The sequence below is a fragment of the Chiroxiphia lanceolata genome, chromosome Z, assembly GCF_009829145.1.
Source record: "Chiroxiphia lanceolata isolate bChiLan1 chromosome Z, bChiLan1.pri, whole genome shotgun sequence".
NCBI classification, from domain to species: domain Eukaryota; kingdom Metazoa; phylum Chordata; class Aves; order Passeriformes; family Pipridae; genus Chiroxiphia; species Chiroxiphia lanceolata.
In genome coordinates this window covers 72,100,194-72,121,248 of record NC_045671.1, presented here as the reverse complement: position 1 = coordinate 72,121,248, position 21,055 = coordinate 72,100,194, and the positions used below count along the sequence as shown (strand labels likewise).

The 21,055-nt window shown below is 46.4% G+C and overlaps 1 protein-coding gene across 1 annotated transcript; it reads left to right on the top strand.

Moving 5' to 3' along the window:
- Positions 1-8,375: 8,375 nt before the first annotated feature.
- GADD45G (growth arrest and DNA damage inducible gamma) lies at positions 8,376-10,089 on the top strand. Its single transcript, XM_032676668.1, has 4 exons — positions 8,376-8,503; positions 8,620-8,721; positions 8,829-9,042; positions 9,412-10,089. The coding sequence occupies exons 1-4, from the start codon at positions 8,451-8,453 to the stop codon at positions 9,520-9,522; spliced, it is 480 nt and encodes a 159-aa protein (XP_032532559.1). The 5' UTR covers positions 8,376-8,450; the 3' UTR covers positions 9,523-10,089.
- Positions 10,090-21,055: the final 10,966 nt, after the last annotated feature.

Below are 21,055 nucleotides of genomic sequence, written 5' to 3'. Positions count from 1 at the left end.
ATTCACTGGCATCATATGGAGCCACTGACACTGAGGAAAACAACATCGTAATTCAAATCTGTCTTTCATGTCATCTGGTTGAACTGGAGAGAGCAAAACACGGCCATTCTTCAGTAGTTTTATTCTACTAGAGGAGAGGGGCCCCTGTGCAGGCATTAACAGATATAGCAGAAAAAGCAATTTAAGGAACTAAGGCAAGTGGGGATGAAAAGCAGCTATACCACAAGAAGCTCCCAGTTTTATTTGTAACTGAGCCTCACTTGAGACTATTGTTGGCAGCAGCTGCAGGGCTGCAGTGCTGAGTGAATGGAGAGCCAGAACCTGGGATTTTTGACACTAGGATTTGTCCCCTTCTTCTGGTTTGAATTATTAACAAATATATTCTTAGTGTCACTTATGTAATTTTCTAACCTTCTATCTGAAGTCATACTACTAAGTAAGGTTTCCAGGCATTCCTGGACAATGGCGTGTGCTCAAGGATAGTAAATCTGACACTGCAGACTTCCTGGCACTCAGGCTTCAATTGAACATGCTTGCACAATCTGTCCAATTTGGCCAGAAAAAGTAGGATTTACTGAGCTGGGTGTTCTGCAGCCGTGGTGCATATGGGCTGTGAATGTGTCTAGGATTACCAGTTGTACAGCAGCCAGTCAGAGCTGCTGTGAATGCACAATAAGGCTTCAGTTGCTGGACCTACAGACACACAGAAACCCCAGGAGAGGATCCTGAAAAATTTGCCCTGATAAAATTCTGATTTGAAAAAAAAAAAAAAGAAAGCATTGCCAAGAAAACTTGGCTTTCAGCAGTTATTAATTAAAAACAAAAACAAAAGAAAAAACCCCCCATGCCTCCCACTGTTTCTGAGGGACTCCTGAGCTGTGGTGTTGCAGAAGGTTCCCTGACATGTTAGCAACTACCCCCCATAAGCTGCTTTGGACTGCCTTCCTCAGATCCCAGGAGGATGTGAATTATGCAAATTTTGGCACAGGGCTGGGGAGGGGGCTGTTCCAGATACCTGTTCTTTGCACACTTGCAGCTCACCACAGTGTGAGTACAGAATGGGCAAAGCAGGTTTAACAATTCTTTGCCTTTTTTTTTTTTTTTTTTTTTTTTAATGCATACTAGGCTGGGTCTCTCAGGAGTGCAACAGTGAAGATAAACATGAAAAGAAAAACTTTTCCTGTCTGTAGCTCTATTAGTATCTCTTGGTGGACAAGAGCAGGAGATGCTCTTGTTCAGAATATGAAACCCAAATATGTAATGTTACTACAAGAAAGACATTGAGGTGCTAAAACACGTCCAGAGAGGGGCAATAGAGCTGGTGAAGGATCTGTAAAATAAATGATATGAGGAGCAGCTGAGGGAGCTGGGGTTGTTTAGCTTGGAGAAAAGGAGGCTCAAGGGAGATGTTATTGCTCTCTACAACCACCTGAAAGGAGGCAATAGAGAGATGGGTGTTGGCTTCTTCTCCCAGCTAACAAGTGATAGGACAAGAAGAAATGGCCTCAAGTTGTGCCAAGGGAGGTTTAGGTTGGATATTAGGAAGAATTTGTTCACCAGAAGGGTTGTCAAGCACTGGAACAGGCTGCCCAGGGAAGTGGTCGAGTCACCATCTCTGGAGGTATTTAAAAGCTGTGTAGATGTGTCACTAAATGATTCTATGATTCTGTATGTGACTACTGAGGATCACATGGCTAGATAAATGCAGTATAGGAATCTAAGCAGCAAGCTTAGATTTCTCATTTGTAAAGAGGAAAAAGGCTTGAATTTGCTGAATGCTTCCATTTAAGTATGTCAGTGAAAGCAAACCTGCTGAAGAAAATATCGCTGTGTTTTGAGGCGGAAAGGAGCCTTTTCAAACAACCAGTTTCAAGGATGGTCAGTGGTGTCCTGATCCCAATCACTCAGTTGCATTGGCTGGCTGATGCTTTTAGCTGATGCCAGATTACAAGGCGTTGTAGGTAGCAATATCCATGTACATTACCAGGCAGGGATTACTGTTTATTGCAGCAAAACAAGGCAGAATGTGCAAAGTTGCTGCAGTATGAGTTGCTGGGTGCAGTACTTCTCTCCTTCCCTTGGCCTCCACGGTACTTGACTCTTCCTCTATGAGGGCTCTTACCCGCTCCAAGAATGTGTTTTCAAAATAACCTCTTTCAACCTCCTACCTACATAAAAAGAGAGAGCTGTCTAAAAGTAGCCATCTCTGCCAAACCTCCAAAGTTTTAAGGGACCTGGAAAAGTTGAGAAGGGGGCCCATGGGAACTTCATGTGGATCAACAAGGCCAAGTGCAAGGTGCTGCAGCCAGGCTGGGGCAACCCCTGGTATTGAGAGCACCTCTGCAGAGAGGGACTTGGGGGTGCTGGTGGGTGAGAGGCTGGACATGACCCAGCAATGTGCACTCACAGCCCAGAAAGCCAGTTGTGTCCTGGGCTGTATCCAAAGCAGCCTGGCCAGCAGGGCAAGGGAGGGGATTCTGCCCCTCTGCTCTGCTCTGGTGAGACCCCAGCCAGAGTGCTGCATCCAGCTCTGGGGTGCTCAGCACAGGAAGGACACTGACCTGTGGGAGCGAGTCCAGAGAAGGGCCACAAAGATAATTAGAGGGATGGAGCACCTCCTTTATGAGGAAAGACTGAGAGAGTTTGGATTGTTCAGCCTGGAGAAGGAAAGGCTCTACTTGCAGCCAACACAAAACCAACCTGAATTCAGCCAGAGGATTTGCAGACCCCTGCTTCCTAAAACTGGTATGTTCAGTAGAAAGGTTTTTGGTTTGGTTTTTATTTTGTGAGATGCCATATCTGGAGGAAGAATTTTGTTGGGTAATGACAACAGGGCTGTGAAGGAGGAGGACTGCATGGAGGACTGGAGTGGGAAGAGGAGAAGCTCTGGTGGATTTGGAAGACGTTGAGGAGGGAGTACTCCATCTAAATGAAAGGACTGGTCGGTCTTGGTAAAGAGAATCTTTCTGATGGGAAGTCTGGATATGCAGCACAAACCAGGAAAGCACCAGACAGATTAGGGTTATGTAGGAGGCCCATGGCTGGGCTATCTCTTACCCTGCTTGCATGCCTGTTCTGATATGGAATTCTGGAGTCTCCTCTCACTTAGACCAAGAAGTAATGTTTGTGACTGCTGCAATTCAGTTGGAGACATGCTGTTATTTTCCTAACAAAATGACAAATCCCATGTTTTTTACCAGCTATAGAGGTGTATAATCCATATGCACTTTTATCTGTTAGGTTCTGCTAGGTTCCTTGCCTTTGTTGTGATTGAATACACTGTTATTCTGTGTCTGACTTTGTATAAGATTAGGGGGGTGTTTTAGAATCATAGAATCATCAATGTTGGAAGAGACTTTCAAGATCATCCAGTCCAACCATCAATCCAGCACTGCCACTGTAACCCCTTAACCATGAAACCACATCACCCAGCACCAGATCCAGACACCTCTCAGACACCTCCACAGATGGTGCCACCACTACCTCTCTGGGAAACCTATTCCAATGGCAAGCCACCTTAACTGTGAATTTTTTTTCTAATATCTGATGTGAATCTCCCCTGTCTCAGGTTAAGGCCATTTTCTCTAGTCCTCTCACTGCAGGCACAATAGAAAAGGCTGACTCCCAGCTGGAGGTTGTAACCTCCTTTTAGGAAGTTGTAGAGAGTGACGAGGTCTCCGCTGAGCCTCCTCTTCTCAAGACTAAACAAACCCAGCTCCCTCAGCCATTCTTAATAAGACACATTTTCTAGACCCTTCACGAGCCTTATTTTCCTTTTCTGGATTCACTGCAGCACTTCAATGTCCTTTTTAAAGTGAGTAGTCCAGAACTGAAAGCAGTACTCAAGGTGTGGCCTCACCAGTGCTGAGTTCAGGGGAAGGATCACTTCCCTAATCCTACTGACCACACCACACTGGTGCTGATAAAGATCAAGATGCCATTGGCCTTCTTGGCCACCCGGGCACACTGCTGGCTCATCTTTTTGCCAAAGAGCTCTCTAGCCACTCCTCCCAAGCCTATAGCACTGCATGGGGTTGCTGCAACCCAGGTGCGGGACCCGGCACTCCCCTTGTTGAACCTCACACATTTGTCCTTAGCCCATTTATCAAGTCTGTCCACATCTCTCTGTAGAGCCTTCCTACACTAGAGCAGGTCAACAGATCAACACACTCACACTTTAGGGGGTTTCTTCGTGTAGAAAACACCAAGGTCTAATTTTTTTTTTTTTTTAGTTATTTTTTCTTCCTGTGTCGCCGTTGGAAGCTGTAGGGACATGAGAGCAGGAGCGGGACCCCGCAGGGGTCGTGTGCCAGAGTCTGGGAATGTGCTGGGAGCGAGCGGCAATTCCTCCAGATGGCCACTGGAGGTCAGCAGAGGCCGAGGCACATTCGGGCGCGTCCTGGAGGCGCCACTGGATCGCAGGGTTTGGAGAGGCTGGATCGCAGGGTTTGGAGAGGCTGGATCGCAGGGTTTGGAGAGGCTGGATCGCAGGGTTTGGAGAGGCTGGATAGCAGGGTTTGGAGAGGCTGGATCGCAGGGTTTGGAGAGGCTGGATCGCAGGGTTTGGAGAGGCTGGATAGCAGAGTTTGGGGGCGCTGGATAGCAGGGTTTGGGGGCGCTGGATAGCAGGGTCTGGAGAGGCTGGATAGCAGGGTTTGAAGAGGCTGGATAGTAGGGTTTGGAGAGGCTGGATAGCAGGGTTTGGAGGCGCTGGATAGCGGGGTTTGGAGGTGCTGGATAGCAGGGTTTGGAGGCGCTGGATAGCAGGGTTTGGGGGCGCTGGATAGCGGGGTTTGGAGGCACTGGATAGCAGGATTTGGAGGCAGTGGATAGCGGGGTTTGGAGAGGCTGGATAGCAGGGTTTGGAGGCACTGGATAGCGGGGTTTGGAGGCACTGGATAGCGGGGTTTGGAGAGGCTGGATAGCGGGGTTTGGAGGCGCTGGATAGCAGGGTTTGGGGGCACTGGACAGCAGGGTTTGGGGGCGCTGGATAGCAGGGTTTGGGGGCACTGGATAGCAGGGTTTGGGGGCGCTGGATAGCGGGGTTTGGAGAGGCTGGATAGCAGGGTTTGGAGGGGCTGGACAGCAGGTTTTGGAGGCACTGGACAGCAGGGTTTGGAGAGGCTGGATAGCAGGATTTGGGAGCGAGTCGTGCCGCGCTGTGCAGAGCACGGGGAAGTGGAACCAGCATTACACCGCTGCTGTCAGGAACAATCACAGAATCCACTCGTTCATGTCTGAGTGCTGTTGCCATATGATATTTCCTCTCTCGCCACCTCCCCCCTTCTCCCCGCATCCCCCGTCTCCCCCTTGATCTACAGGATGGCTTCAAGCACTCAGCAGTTGATCCACCAAAGGTCTGTGCCTGCCAGTTGGGTGTACTAAAAACATGGGAGGAAAAGACCAAGAAAGCAAGCAGTGGAGACCGACCTCCGCTGAAGTTCAGGTTGCTAAACAGACATCAAAGGTACCACATCTGCAGAGCTGACGCCTTCAGGACGGGGACATGACCTGGGGCTTGCACGGCTCTCCTCTCTGCACCTCCTCTTCTGCGTCAGAGGCCTGGTGTTGATACTGTGGTTTGGAATAAGCTGGATCAGGTATCTGGTAATGAATGGTTCATGGCCTTCAGCACCACCTGTGCTAGGAGACTCGGGAATACTCAGGCAGACTGAAAAGTGTGGTATCAAGGAGCCCTAATTCCAGGGTGCTGCATCATTAAGCTGTAACTGGAAGTTTGCATGTGAAAGGATTAATGTGTTAATGTAGTTCCATATATCACTTTATTATTTAGATAATTATATATATGTTACACTATTACATATGCACCGTTCTCTATTATGAGTTACTTCGGCTTACTAATTTCAATCCATTTTAAGTAACTTTCATTTCTACTGTAATGAGAAAGTCATCGAAGTCATAGCTAATATCAACACCTTTCAAAGATGTGAGTCAGTTCAGGATTTGCCACCTATTACATCAGAAATAGGCCCTTCAATACCTCTAAGATACATACCATTTAGCGTCTTACCACTCAAGCTATTCTTCTGCATTCATCCCCATTTATATATTTAGAGAAAAAAAAAATAAAAAAAGAGGAAGATGTGTGAAGGGCTTTTACGTTTTGAGAATGAACAGTACATGCTATGTATGCTATGCTAATTCCAGCAAGTCAAGGTAATTGCTGTTTCATGAATACAGACCAGGAGATAATTTTCTGAAAATGTCTCACATCTTTTTTAAAGAAGCAAAGTAAGAATTTATGCCCTTCTCAAGCAAATTCAGTGTGACATGTCACTGCTTTGGCTTCTAAGTGGAGAATGTCTTTCCATGTTAGTCTGGGTGAAAAAGTTAGTTAGACCTGAAAACTGGTTGTTAGAATGAAGAGTTTTCTCCCCAGTCCTGACAGCTCTGTAGATATCAGAGAAATGTTCTCAGAGAGGTTGGATGTATCAGGCTGACATCATGTATCTGTTGTCACTAGTTTAAAATGGAAGCTCACTAAGTGATTACTGCCAGGTCCAAAGCTGTCACCTGTAGAGATGCCTGGGACATTAACTGGAAACAACTGGAAGCAGAAAAAAAGCAGCTCATTGAAGTGGCTCAATCTGAGAGGCATTTTGGAAACTATGGTGCTCAAGGAGACTGAAACTACTAAGCAGAGTATATCATATACAGAGTTACAAATGAGACATGCTTGATCCAGGGCTGTGAAGTACTGGAAAGGACATCTCTGGGATCTCGGTTTAAACACATTTGAAAGGAGACAGTGTGGCTGGAGGCTAGAGAGCAGCAAGGGTGTCAAATCAGAGAGCTCTGTTTGTGCAGCCTGCTGTACTGGCACAGGTCGCAATAGGCACAGGTTACTCCAAGGTGGCTCTCCACAACCTCTGTGAAACACCTTGGGGCTGGTCTGAAGCAGTGACTTGGTAGACAAGTGCTAACTGTGAACCTAAAAGCCGAAGTGTCAGATGCTGAAGGCACTTGGAAAGTGATTTACCCTTTTAGACCATATTCATTCACAGTATGTGCATTTGTTTTACTGTTGCTTGGTTTGCTGGCAAACAGGTTGAGTTCTGAGTTCAGCAATCAGACTTGGTTTGCACTGAATTAATTATGAAGGATAGACTGTGCAAATTACAGCTACTTTTAATAAAGCTTTTTTTAATTGAAAAAAGCACCTATTTGCTGGGAAAAAAACCCCAAAACAATTAAAATTACAGAATCATAGGCCAATAGAACTTTCAGCAGGGTCATCAGTGAGCTCAGAACAGGGCTCTGTCCCATCGGGACTCCAGTCCTGCAAGGACAGAGTCTGCACAGCTTTCCTGGTCAGGGAGCCCGCTCCACTGCTCTCACGGGAGAGAAGGGTTTTCTTTACATCCCTCTTGACACACTATATTTTCTCTTGCCTCCCCACTAGACATTGCTGTGAAAGCTCTGGAGCTGCCTTTTCGATGATCCCTCCGTAGGTTTTGGGGGGCTGCTGTTGCCTCCCAAACTGTGCCTTCCCCGGGCTGATCTGGCCCTGGTCCCTCAGCCTACGGTGCTGCAGCCCCGGACCCCTCGGTGCCCTCCTCAGCACTTTCTGCGGTTTATCGATGTGTTTCCTCTCCCAGGGATGCCCAAACCGGACCCACGACACCGCTGTTGTCCCGTGAGTGCAGAGCAGGGGGGGATTATCCCCTCCCTCGGCTGCCTGGCCATGGTCCTGCTCGTACAGCCCCGAGCAGGGGCCGCGGCTGCCGCCGGAGCGCTGCTGACCGTGCCCAGGGCGCCGCCAGCCCGGACCCCGGCTCTGCTCCGCAGGGCTTGCCCTCAGACATCCCTTCCCGGGAGCAGGACTTGGCGTCTTGGCATTTGCATTTGCAGAAACGGTATCGATAAATTCCACCCTCCTCCCCCCGCTCTCCTCTTGCTGCTCGGAGGATCCCGTTCGGGATTTCGGTCTCAAACAGCCGGGCGAGCGCTGCGCGAGGGAGCCGCCGCTCGCGCAGGTGGCACCGCCCCTGGCACCGGTGTGTCACCCCCGGCACCGGTGTGTCACCCCTGGCAGCCCTGTGCCCGATACCAGCCCTGTGGCCGATACCAGCCCTGTGGCCAGTGTCAGCCCTGTGGCCGGTGCCCCCCCCCGCTGTCCCCTCAGGCTCGGTCGGGGCGGGGCGGCGCGTGCCTGCGCCCCGCCCCCTCTCCCCCCCCCGTTGCCTCCCGGCACGAGCCGCGCCTTCCCTCCCCCCGCCCCCCCGCGCTTCCTCTCCGGCGCGCGCCGATTAGCATAATAAAGCCGCCCCTTTCTCCCCCGCCGACCAATGGGAGCCCTGGAGGTTCCCTCACGGGCTATAAGTAGCGCGGGCCGCGCTACCTTCGCCTCAGAGCGCTCAGGGCTGTTGTCAGAAGGAGCCGTTTGTCGAGCAGCTGACGGAGCCGCCGCGCTGTGGGGACTCGCTGCCATGACTCTGGAGGAGATCCACGGACAGCAGCCTGCGCCCGTGGGCCACGACTGGTATGTGCGGGTGGCGGTGGGCCGTGGCGGGGGGGAGCGCGCAGCGGGCGATCTCGGGGCGGCGGTGGCGGTGGTGGCGGCGCCGCGCTGACCCTGTGCCTTCTCCCGGTCCGCAGGATGCAGGGCGCCGGCACGGCCCTCCACGAGCTGCTGGTGTCGGCGCAGCGCCGAGGCTGCCTCACCGCCGGCGTCTACGAGTCGGCCAAGCTGATGAATGTGTAAGTAGGGCGGCGGGACCGGGGGAATGTGCTGTCGGCCCGGCGGGGCGGCGGGGGTGGCCGGCGCCGGCCGCGGGACTCATCGAGACGCCGCTTCCCTCTTACAGCGACCCTGACAACGTCGCGTTCTGCGTGCTGGCCGCGGACCAGGAGGACGAGGGGGACATCGCCCTGCAGATCCACTTCACCCTGATCCAAGCCTTCTGCTGCGAGAACGACATCGACATCGTGCGGGTGAACGACGTGGCCAAGCTGGCGGCCATCGTGGGGCCCAGCGAGGAGTCCGGGGAGCCGCGGGACCTGCACTGCATCCTCATCACGGTGGGTGTCCCGCGGGAGGCGAGCGCTGTCCCCCCGCCGCTGCCGGGCTCGGCACCGCACGGCGACAGCCTGTCGGGGGCGGCCCCTTCGCCCGCGGCTGGTGGTCGAGTCCTCTTCTGGGCACAGAAAGGGCGCTTGGCACACAGACAGTCAGCTGAGTAGTAGTAGGAGGAGGAGGCAGCACTTCTCGTAACTGTGGGTTTCCTCCGTTGTCCGCAAGGGCAACATCTCTGCTTCCTGCCTTGTCTGTGTCAGGAGAGAAACTGTCTGGAAGTGCCTGGCATCCTAAGCTAATGCTTCTGTAAATATTATGCTGACCTCAGCTAGCGGGCAGCACTCATGGTGTGCAACTTTTTTTCTTTCTGGCAGAACCCGAGTGAAGAAGGCTGGAAGGACCCAGCTCTTGAAAACCTGAACTTGTTTTGTGAAGAGAGCCGAAATGTCAATGACTGGGTGCCAACCATCACCCTGCCCGAGTGATGGTGACCCTGTGCACTGGGGAGGCTGAAACCTTTGTTGCATTCTCAACGTGGTGTGGGTTCACCAAACTGCGCAACAAGCTGCTGATTCCATGGATTAGCCTGGTCAAGAGACTGGATTAAGGTCCCTCAGACTGGCATGCAGTGGGCTCTTACAGAGGAGAAAGAGGAGAACAGCTCACCTCACCAGTGAGCCTCAGTAGGCTGCAACCATGGAGAGGCTGACATACCATGGAACTGAAAGAAGTATTGCAAGTTTGTCAGCCATGTGGAGCTGTTTCAGAAGGGAGAGAGAAAGTCAGGGGAAGTGGGCCAAAACTTTCCAGAAGGACTGGATAGAGTTCTGGAACTAGGAACTGTTGGTGCTGTCTGCAAAACATGCAGGAGAAAGTTTCAATATTTGGTGGACTGCTGGGGACTGGTTACTGAGATAAATACAGAGATTCCAAAGCAGACAGACTTCAACAGGCCTCTTGGGTCACTCTGCAGAACTGGTTTAATAATGCAATAACTTTTATTGAAATATTTGCTGCTATTGAAGCTTTCATAATAAATTTTTGACAATTAATTTCTGGGAGTGTCTTGCTTGCTGGGTGGGGAAGCATGTCACTGAAATACCACTGATGCTTTGCTTGTGTGCTGTAGTCAGAGGTATACTCCACAGTAATGGAGCTATTGCTCAAATACTGTCCTGGGCTGGCTGAATGAAGTGCTGTGCTGTCCAAGTTGATAATTCAACCTTTTACCCTCTTGCAACAGCTGCTTATCGCAACAGCTTGCAAGACTGAGGAGCTGCATGCTTAATGAGCTCACTTATTGTAATAGGTGGTCTTTGTAGTCTGCTGGAGGAACACAATGCATGTTGGAAACATGGATTTTTGGAATACAGACCTCCAGTAAATTGCATCATTAGTTCTTAAATATGACTTAGATGCACTTAGAGCTGACGTGTTTCCACTTAACAGAAGCAGCTTAAACATGATGGGGGGGCTGTGAAACTCCTTAGATGTCAAACACATCTAACATTTGCTTTGATTAGAATGACATCATTAAATCTAAAACTAGCAAATGGTGAATAAACATCACATCTGCCACAAGCTGCTCTCTGATTGCCATATGCTGTAACAATAGAAGCTGTCACTCCAGAAACCAATTTTGCAAAACCTAATTGCATGACAACACCAAATTAAGCCCAAAACAATTTAAGAACGAAGTGGCCTTTTTAGAGATCCTGTCATGGAAAGTTAATATGGGCAGGCTGATTTGGCCCTGTGTTAAAAGGGAAAATATCACCCCATTTTTGTGCATAAACTGTATGAGTGCTCCAGGACTTGATATTAAAATGGCATAGTAAAGACCTCCAGAGAGCAAGAAAACTAAACTACTCACTTCCTTTATAGTCACAAAAAATATTCAGTTATCACAATTACATTTCCTTTAGGCTGGCTTGCAGTGATTGACAGTAGCATTTGCTGAAAAGTGGTCACTTCAACATGGGTTGTCTTGAGCAGTTGTGGTTTTAGGGAAGTCACACAGAGAAGCAGGAGAATGAACAGCTCTGGCAGCTGTGATAACAGAAACTGCCTTTAAAGCAGTTGCCTTGATACACAGAAAATGTAAAGTCTGGGTGCTTTATTACACATTTTTATATTTTTTTTCTTAATAAATGCAGGTTTCTTCATTTTGCAGCCAAGAAACATATTTCTGTCCTTTGCCTGGGGCCTAATCAGTACTCAGGGCCAAGAACAGATTAAAGTGTACTGTCCTGAAATCAACTTTCCTGTGAAATATAGGCAGTTCTTTACAGCCTTGACTGGTTTAAACAAAAGCCTGAGAAGACCAAAGGAAGTTCTCAAGCATGTATACAATTACATAGACCATTAAAGTATGACAGAGACAATGCATAACTGCTCTGTTTGCTGAGACAGTAGGCGTAGACAGTGGTAACTGGTAGAAGATTAACTTTCCAGGTTTTATGGAAGAAATATACTATGCAGCAAACAATGAAATTAGTGAGACAACACCAAAAAACCCTTGGGGGAATGTGTTCTCTAGTGTCTGAGTAGAGAGGAGCGTGATCTTCGCCTTACCATCACCCTTTTGAAGCTGTAAGCTGTGCCCTGTGAGAGGCACATGATTTCTTATTTTAGTGACAGGTACAATTCTCCTGAAATCCCTTCCAGACCAATGCAAATGCATTGTAATGCAAATAGTACCAAACTGAATTAGCCTGCAAATGTTATTAATACGGAGGTGCAACCAAAGACAGCTGTAACTTGCCAGTTACATGCTGCTGCCAATATCTGTAATGATCACCTCTACTTAATGCAGCAAAAATTCAGCAGCTGGTATCTACATCTTTATGTGCTCAGCTATATAACTGTGCAAGGGGCAACTATACAGTTGTTAGACAGTAGACTTGAGTATTGCTGACTGTAGTGGGGACAGCTGCTCGGGAGATGGTTGGCTCACCAGATGTCCAGGATGTTTTCTCAAGTACCTGAGGGATCTGGAGGCTGGGGACACTAACTTCTTGTGTCAGTAAGCAATGTGCCCTGAGTACTTTGCCTTCCCAGGAAACAGAAGTACCCAGGAGAGAGACACTACAGGTTTCCAGGACTGCTGGGAGCTCTGCTGAGGTGCCCACATCCCAGCTGTGCTGCATGGTTTTCAAGGGCTGGCTTGGTTTGTGGCATGATGGGCTGAGTCAGGGGGCTCTGGGGAGAAGAGTGAGGTTGATATATTTGTTGATATAAAAGGTGGTTCTGCAGGACATGACCCAGCTGAAGGACATGGTAGAAGCTGCAGGACATGGAGTGGAGTCACAGAGTGGTGGCACTTCTGGCTCTGCCATCCATCAAACCTTAAACCTGTGTGCCACTAGGCAAGAAAAACTGTGTATTTCAGTATTGTAATCATAGACATTCACGTTGTGCTGACCATACTTCTGAGTACATTTTTTCATGAAGTGATCCATGTGGTTTCATTTTGGGTTTTTTGAGCAATGGGTCTGTGCTTCTCTGCCTGCGTATCTATTTCACCATCTAATAGTACTACTGACTGACAGGAATTTCCCCTTGCATGTGGTTTCCTTCTCTTAATTCTGTTTTCTTCCTGTTGCACTTCTGTGCATCACTTTACTTTTCTCTCTTTGTGGTTGTAGATGGTGATCTCTTCAGATGCCAGATTGTTATAGTATGTGCTGTATTAACTTACTTACCATCTTACCAGGATATATATGTATGAATACCAACACACAGTTGCTGTAAGCAAAGATTTTGTTTTTCTGTTGAGTAGGAAATACAAAAAGGAAGATAGCAAAGGCTGTATTACAAAGAGACAGGCAAACTGCTGCACTGAATACTGTTAGCATAAGATCTGTGCATATGCTGCATGTTATAAACAGTGCTTATAGCACTGGATGCTCAGGGAAGGAGCTTAGAGTTCTGCAGACTGGGTGAGTTCTAGTTATAGGTGGAGGCTGTTTGAATTAACATATGTTCTGCAAGGAGACAATCTTTGCAAAAATGCTGGTGTTGGAAACATGCCATAGCACTGCTGTCTGACACGTGAGGGAGACGTGTCTCATATCAATAAATCTATGTACTCCAGCTCTCAGGTCCCCTGGCATCAGGAGGAAAGAGCAGTGTGTTCCCAGGTTAAAAGATGGCAAATATGCAGACAGGATCTTTCCAGTGGAAGCAAATGCCATCACACGTGTGTGCAGGAGAGATGTGCAGAGAAGGATGTTTGTGAGTGTTGTATTCCTGGTGGGGACATGCACTGTGGACAGCTGTGCTCACGAGTATTCATCCACAGAACAGGGGCCAGAATCTAAGACTGGCAGGGGGATGGAGCTGCACAGACAGCACGTGCACCTCACCACAGCCATCCTTTCTACATGTTTTTGTGAAAACTGCTTTTCATTCCTGCTCATTCCTTATCCATTTCGTTATGTCAGGTATGATTTACTCACTTGGTAATGTCTGAACATGCAACAATAGGATATTGTAAAAAACTGAGTTAATACTTTCTGTATAATTATCTTATGAGCGAATACTCCTATTATTCTGCATTGTTCTGCAGTAAAATATCTTTATACAGAACATTCAGACTATTGGAGTGTATGTGAAATATTAATTTGAATGTACTGGTGTCTTTAAAAGTATAATCAGATCCCAAACATCACAGTTATAGTGATTATAATATCTCCTCCAGTCTTCCAGTATATTGATGTATGATTATTCTACATGCTCATTTTCCTTTTATACCTGGAAATAACACAAAATTATTTTCTTCTGTGTGTCTAATCCTCTCTGTAGAACTGATTTTACTTTGAAATCATGACTTTGCAATGTCAGTGAATCACTGCTGATTCAAAACTAGTTTGTGCAGCTGTTGTTTTTTTTTTTTTTCCCTGCATTGGAGAGATAACTATAGAGATATAACACAAGGTTTACTTACTGTTTTTATGTTTCCCGTGTGCTACAACTGAGGTGTTTTGTTTTGTTTTGTTTTGTTTTGTTTTGTTTTGTTTTGTGGGGGGTTTTTTGGTTTGTTTGTTTTCGTGTGGTTTTTGGTTGTTTTTTTTTTTTTTTAAGAAAGTATGTTTTAACTCCTGGTAGAAAGTCCCAGGTGCTGTAATTCATTGCAGAATAGTGACAAAATTTAACAAAGAACATGCAACATGAATTTCAACATCAGAAGGAATTTTTATGTCCCACCACACCACGAAGTAAGGAATTTTCTGAGTGGTGATTTTAAGTTTTGCTTTCGACTCCGTGTTTGGGGGTACCAGGCTACAGCAATTTACCTTTCACATCCTACTGAAGCCAGCACAAAGCAGTGGTGTTTAGTAATTTCTATTTAAATGCATAAACAAGTAACCAAGGCCCAATATTTCAAATTTTTGTTTCAGAAACAAGATGCCTACTAAGTACATTCCGACACCAATATGCTTAACTGTGAGCCCAGACTTAAAACTCTCCAACCAATCAACTTATTTAGCTGTGTAGCCATAAATTTACTTGCCAGACTTCAGGTTTGTCTTCTCTGCTTAAGGACGTGTTACTGTGTGGCACAGCTGCCTTAAGTGTTTCAGCTTGGATTGGTTGAGTGGATGGAATGAATCTGTGGATCTTCTCCTGCTAACCTGCTTTGGTTCATATGGCAGAAGCATATGAACTTGGAGCATGCAAACAGGACTTCTCTTGGAAAAAAACAAACCAGAAGACATACTCTAGGGAACTCTCTGATGCTTTCCAGCTGCTATTGGGCATTCAGTTCACGGGACCACACTTGAGGTACATACAGACAATTATTTGCTGATTAAGAGTAAATAAGCAAGTCTTGGCAACCAAAGAAGAGAAGTACTTTGGCCTGCTTTTCACAAAAGAAGAGATTTTAGTGTAATACACATACCAATTTGCTTTAAACAAATGCATGCTTTTGAATTAATAGGTTTAAAAATCTGCTTTGGCAGCAGCTTGCCGAATTTAATTGTTTCTGAGGCAAGACCGACGAATGGAACTATTTCTAGAAGTGTTGCCAAAGGTATTTTTTGTAATGGACTGGCACCGTCCAACTGGCAGTGCTGGGACAGCCTTGCCTGGCCCATTGCCTTGGTGCCTGAGGAGCAGGTGTCTTCCTGAGCCGTGGTGGTCCCACCCCACAGCCGTGCCTCCTCACAGGGCAGGCAGGGCACCATGTGGATCCTCTGCTGGCCAGAGCAGGGGCTGACCCCACTTCTGTCTCCACCTGCCCACTTCTGTCGCCACCCATCACACAGCTGGACTTCCTGCATCAGTGTGGTGGTACCCCGAGAGAAAACATTACACCGAGATCTGAGTCCCTGGATTAAGGTGTTACGACGCCACAAACAATTTTTAAAACTTAGATAAGTGCAAGGTAATGCACCTCCTGACATGGTAGGAGATTACAGCTACCACATGGCAGAGTGTGGAATCTCATGCCAGTGATAGAGTGTCTGTTGCTCTTGTGCAACGTTTCTGTGCTTTACATCTGCCAGTGTTAAAAGCAAACTACTTACTGTAGGCTGTTTTTCTGGATTTAAGAGTCAATGCAATAAAAAAAAAAAAAAAGCGTGATGTAGGTGGTTCTGTGCTGTTGAAGGCATGTTTATGGAACATGAGGAATGGAGTGCAAGCTAGCCAGATGTGGTTAAAAATGGAAGGATGGCAAAGCACTTCACTTTTTCCAGAGAATCAGATGTGCTTTTCACTAGTACACATGCTCTCTGTCTCACGTTCTGCCCTGCCTCTGTAGTGCTATAAAATCCTTCAAACAAAGTGATGAAGAATAAAGCAATAACAAGCACTCGTGGCTAGTACTACATGACAGTGTTATTTGGATGTTACCTCTCCTGCAGAGGGACGATAGATGGGCTGCACAGAGCCTGTCCTGTCTGGGATGGGAATCACTCACCCCCACGGATGCCAGGCTCAGCCTTTCATAGGTCACTGCCTTCTGAAGTCGGGCTGAATTGTAAAAATTTAAAAACAGGTGCTTTTGATTGTGTTTCCGGGTTGTAGGCAATAGAAGGAAGCTTTCTGCCTATTAAATGTGACCACAAAAATTGTTCCATGTCTCCCTAACCATCTGGCTAGTCTAATTTACAGCAAAGGTAGACTGCATGGCTCTCTGGAAAGAGATATTTTCCAATTCAGAATCTGGTTTCTTGATTTAAATAAAATTTTAGAAGTGCTGCTTTTTTGCTTTTATAACATCTAAAACAGCTTTCTGGCTGTTCTCCATGACCTGTAACACATGTGAAACTATTTTTTAATTGGGAAAGATGTTGTGGTTTTGTCCCAGTGCTAAGGTACATCTTGAATTTTATAATATTTTTCTTCACTTTAAGATATGTGCAATTGGTAAAATAATTCCTCATTTAGAGCTAAGTCCTGAGAAGCACTAGAGGAGCTGGGTGGCTAAATTAAATAAATAGATAAATAACACTAGCAATGAATCATGGCAATTGTACCTATAAAATAATTCAGACATACTTCAAGAAGAGAAACACTACATTTAACTAAACATAGTACACATATCCTCATAGCGTGTATGCAAAATAGTTTCTCACCCATAAACACTCATTCATACGTGTACAAGAAGGAGATGTGGAATGATTCAAATCTGACACTGTATAAATAGGCTTGCATTTTGTCTCCCTGTGCGCTGCTCCATCTTTTGTCAGAAGGAATTTTGCCACTGGAATACAGCTGCAGAATGGAATTCTCTGGCTTGACACTTTCTGCAAGCTTGACTGTTTCAACAGAAAAAAAACCCAAACAAACCAACAAACAAACCTGATACTGTGCTACAAAGGTCTGCCTGTGTCGTACACTTCCCATGGGTCAGGTCACTTAGTGGTAAAACAACAGCAACACCCGGAAAACTATGTGAAGGGTTTCTCAGCTCTTGTACCTCCTCCACCCAAACTTCTGGACTGCATTTTCAATTAACTATTTGTCTCGTGCTATGCTTCTCAACAGTTGTTAGTTCACTGGTACCAAGGGCCCATGATTTGGGCACCCTGTGGCGCAGGAGCTGATGAGGTAGCACTGAATTTATTCAAGCAAGAAGGGAAGGAGTTGTGCAAGAGTAGCTTACAAAGCAGGTAAAAGCAACTCAGCATGGTACTTTTCAAAGCAATGGTGTAATACAGTTTTGGCACCCTAATTATTCCGTATCTAACCATTAAGAAATACAGGCTGCTCTGTACCTAGTTTGCAAGGGGAGCTTAGTGGTGCTCTAACCAGGCAGAATGTGGAAGCACTGGAGACTCGCTTTTAAAGAAGCGCAGCTGGAGATATGTGGCTGAGTGGAGGGCATCAGGAGTGGAAATGGTCACTGGAGTTTGGGGGCACAAGGACATGTCCTAAGACTATGACTGCAGCACTGAGCACCATACGTGGAGCTCCACAATGAATTTTTGAACCAGCTGGCCACAGGATCAGAGCTCTTGAAAATAACCAAGCCCTACAAGATCTGCAAAAGTTGTTGTCTAGACAGATCAGAGCAACTCAGTGTCCTGACTGGTGCAAAGCCTGCTGTGTATGCTCATAGCTCAGTACAGGCTCCAGAAAATCATCTCTGGAGAAAGGATTTCTGAACAATTCAGCTGCAGAAACAGAATCTGGCAGCATGCACAATCAGCCATTAAGATACACATCCAGGTGAAACCAGGCTCCAGAGCTCGTGGCCATTGTAACAACCCTGCTGCATCACGCAAGTTACATGTGACCGTCCGCATGGACCCGAGGGATAATATGATGCTTTGTTTACAAGGTAAACATTTGACTGGCCTCGCTGTACCTTCACCTGAATTACTAACAACTTACTGCAGCATGTCATTTGAAGCAAATTGTGGCGTTAATTATGATAATAAACCCATGCAGGTTTATTATCCCTCCAGGAGGACCCTGTGGAGCAGATGCTGGAGCACGCTCTGCTCCCAGGAGTGCTGACGTTACTGCGCAAGCCTCGGCTGGTTGAGGACATTTTGCAAGAACTGGTTCCTCACCTCCTAAACCTGCATTTCTCCCCCTTAGGCTCACATCCTGTATTGCTGCCTCTGCAGCACCCACAGCTTCAGAGGTATCTGTGCAGCTTCCCTGTGCAGGAGCAGGCTGCTCCAGGCTTTTCCGGGTCTGCAAGGTCTGGTTGCCCTTTTCAGGTTTCTGCAGTGCCTCTTTGACAGGGGCTGAAGTTAAAACAGGAGAAGGTAGCAAGTGTGTCACTGTCTGTCACTCTCTGAGTCGCCAGAGGTGTAGTGGCTGCAGGGATATTTCAGTCCCAGGGATCTTGAGGGGCTGATCCCAGCCCACCGGCTTTCCTGCCCCTGAGGAGGGGAAAGGGCTTCCTCCGTGCCCCAGCCTCTCAGAGCTCCCCATTTCCCACCTCATTTATCTACACTGAGCCAACTGCTTATCTGCTAAAACCATACCATGGACAGGTTCTCCGTGACCCCCTGAAGCTATGGAGAATATCAGAAGACTAGTGGGAAACTTCAGAAGCTGCAGTTCCTTCCACAAGCCGGAGATAAAATTTCCTTTTATGACAAGTGCAGAAGAAAGCAGCCACCTGATTCACCTGTCACAGCAAAATTCTAATCTGCCAGTTGCATATTGTTTATTGAAACGAAAACTGAATATAATCCACAATTGAGGTTACCAAATACACTTATATAAAGCCTTTCAGTGCAGCAGTACATCAGCTGTTGGGGGCTGCTACTAGAAACTACGGTTTCTTTGTTTCTTAGCAGCAGATGATTTCCTCTCCTGGGGCAATTGTGTAGCCTAATTGCCTGTAATAATCATCCCTTCTAGAAGTGCCCTAATGCCAGCCCTTCTCCTTTTTGCACTCTTTGCTGACTTTCAGCCTCCAAGTAGCAGAAGCTGACTCTATATAGCTAGAAAACACAGGTAATATTTAAGAATATATGTTTTAATATCTAATGCCCTACTTTGATGCTGTTATTGGTGCCCAGTCTGTTATAAAAAAACATTAAAACAAGGGAGAAAAATGATAATGCTAATTCTGAAATGTGACCTGTTCCTAAAAGATTCACTGTCCTCCTAGCTACTTACAGTTGTTTGTGGTGTATTTTTATTTTTAACAGTCCTTCGTATTTATTCTTTTTATAAGATACCAATTAGATGTACCAATGCTGGACACTGCTGTGCTGCATTACAACTACTGTTAAAAGTAAACCAGAAAAACCCCTAGAAAAGTCATATGGTGTACTGGACATTGGCAGGGTGGATTAGACAACATAACACATCTTTGTCACTGCTGACTTTTGTGGTTTGATTTAGATGTTACCAGTGTTTTCTTCCTTGCAGATAGTGTAGAAACACCTGATCACTGACAAATACCTGTTGCAGCACTCACATATGTGAACAGTGAGCAATGTAGCTTGACTTTTGGATGAAGTGCAGCGAAACATTTAACTGTACAGGTTCAAAGAAAAGGTCCATCCCACCTAGTATTTTTTTTTCTCTCAGTAGCCAAGAGCAGACGTCTAGAGAAGGGTGCAAGAAAAGGGCAAGCACATAGGGATCCTTTCCCTATGTGAAATTCTTCACAAAGCTGCAGCCCTGGGAATTTCTGTGTCTAGCGCTGCTGTGGCACCAATATATATTTTGAACATACCTCGCTTAGAGGCTGAATGCTTAAAATTCAGGTACTGGCAATAGATACATAGGAAGTGCACAGACAGGTCAAAATCGCATCCAAAAGGTCCCTGAAGAAGGACCAGAAATCTCCAGAAATACAGAAAAAGAGAGTTCCTAGGTGAAGTGTATAAAGATGTCTGAGAAGAGGGTTGCTCAGCTCCCTGCTGCCTGCTTCCATAGATCCTCTCTACCTCAGTAAAGTGGAAGGCAAAGCTGCATATTCTGTTTGTTTTTAAAGGCAGAGATATAATTGCAAGGGGCCAATGATCATGTCAATGAGTATGTCCTTTGCAGGAGACCATTGCAAGCCTTCACTGTTAATTTTGTCTGGAAGGAAGGCCTTTTATTCTGATTAAGTCATATATTAGAACTCAGGAAGGGCTATACTGCTTACTGAGGAAAATATTATTGCAGTTTGATGTATGCTCTTGATAAGTGGCAGGAACTGCTCTCTGTTAGAAGCTGTACACCACGACGAGGATGTGGGTGTGTTCAAAGAAGAGGTATAAATTCCTTAAATTTGGAAATTTAACAAAAATACAAAATATCAGGTCTTGAGGTCCAGTTGCCAGCCCAGGTGCTTTCCAGTGTCATCTAATTTCGTCAGCTGGAGGCCTGTACTACCTTATACAGGTTGAAGATCCCCCAAGGATGCAGGATTTACACTACCTAAAAGTCACCTTGGCAGGGTGATCAGGGTGTCTCTTAGGCCCCTTTGCCTAGTGAGTGGTCTCAGTACATACGGCTGTATCCAGACAAGCATTAGGTTCTCTGATAGTGAAAGGACAGAGGGCAAGGGAGACTTTAAAAGCAAATACTGAATCCAACTCGTAGGCTAGAGCAAAGATGCAGGAAGGCAGCTGTTGTCTGAAACCAAAATTAAATGTTACCTGCATAAAAATGCCATCTCTATTAGTTTTCAAGAAGTGCTTTCCTCTTTAGGTGTTTGGCTAAGACAGTATTATTTTATAGAGCCTTGATGTGGGTAAGTGAGCAGGGAACACTGAGTACTCAAGAATCCCAAGGAGCCAACAGCTGACAAAACTATGTCAAATAAAGCTGAGTAAACCTGAAGGGTTTTTTCCTCCCACACAAATCATACAACAGAGACAACATTATTTTGGGCCCTATCACTTTACACGTGCAGAAATACTAGTCATAGCTATGCGGCTTGAAGAGAGATGCGGATGAAACTTAGAGTTAACTCTAAGTTGGCCCTTTCTATGAGGGATGTCAGCCTCTTGTTATCACAAATTCCCCCAAGATTTCATTGCCTGACCATCATTTTTCAGGCATAAACAAAACAGGTCTGGACACTGAGAGCCACTGATTTTT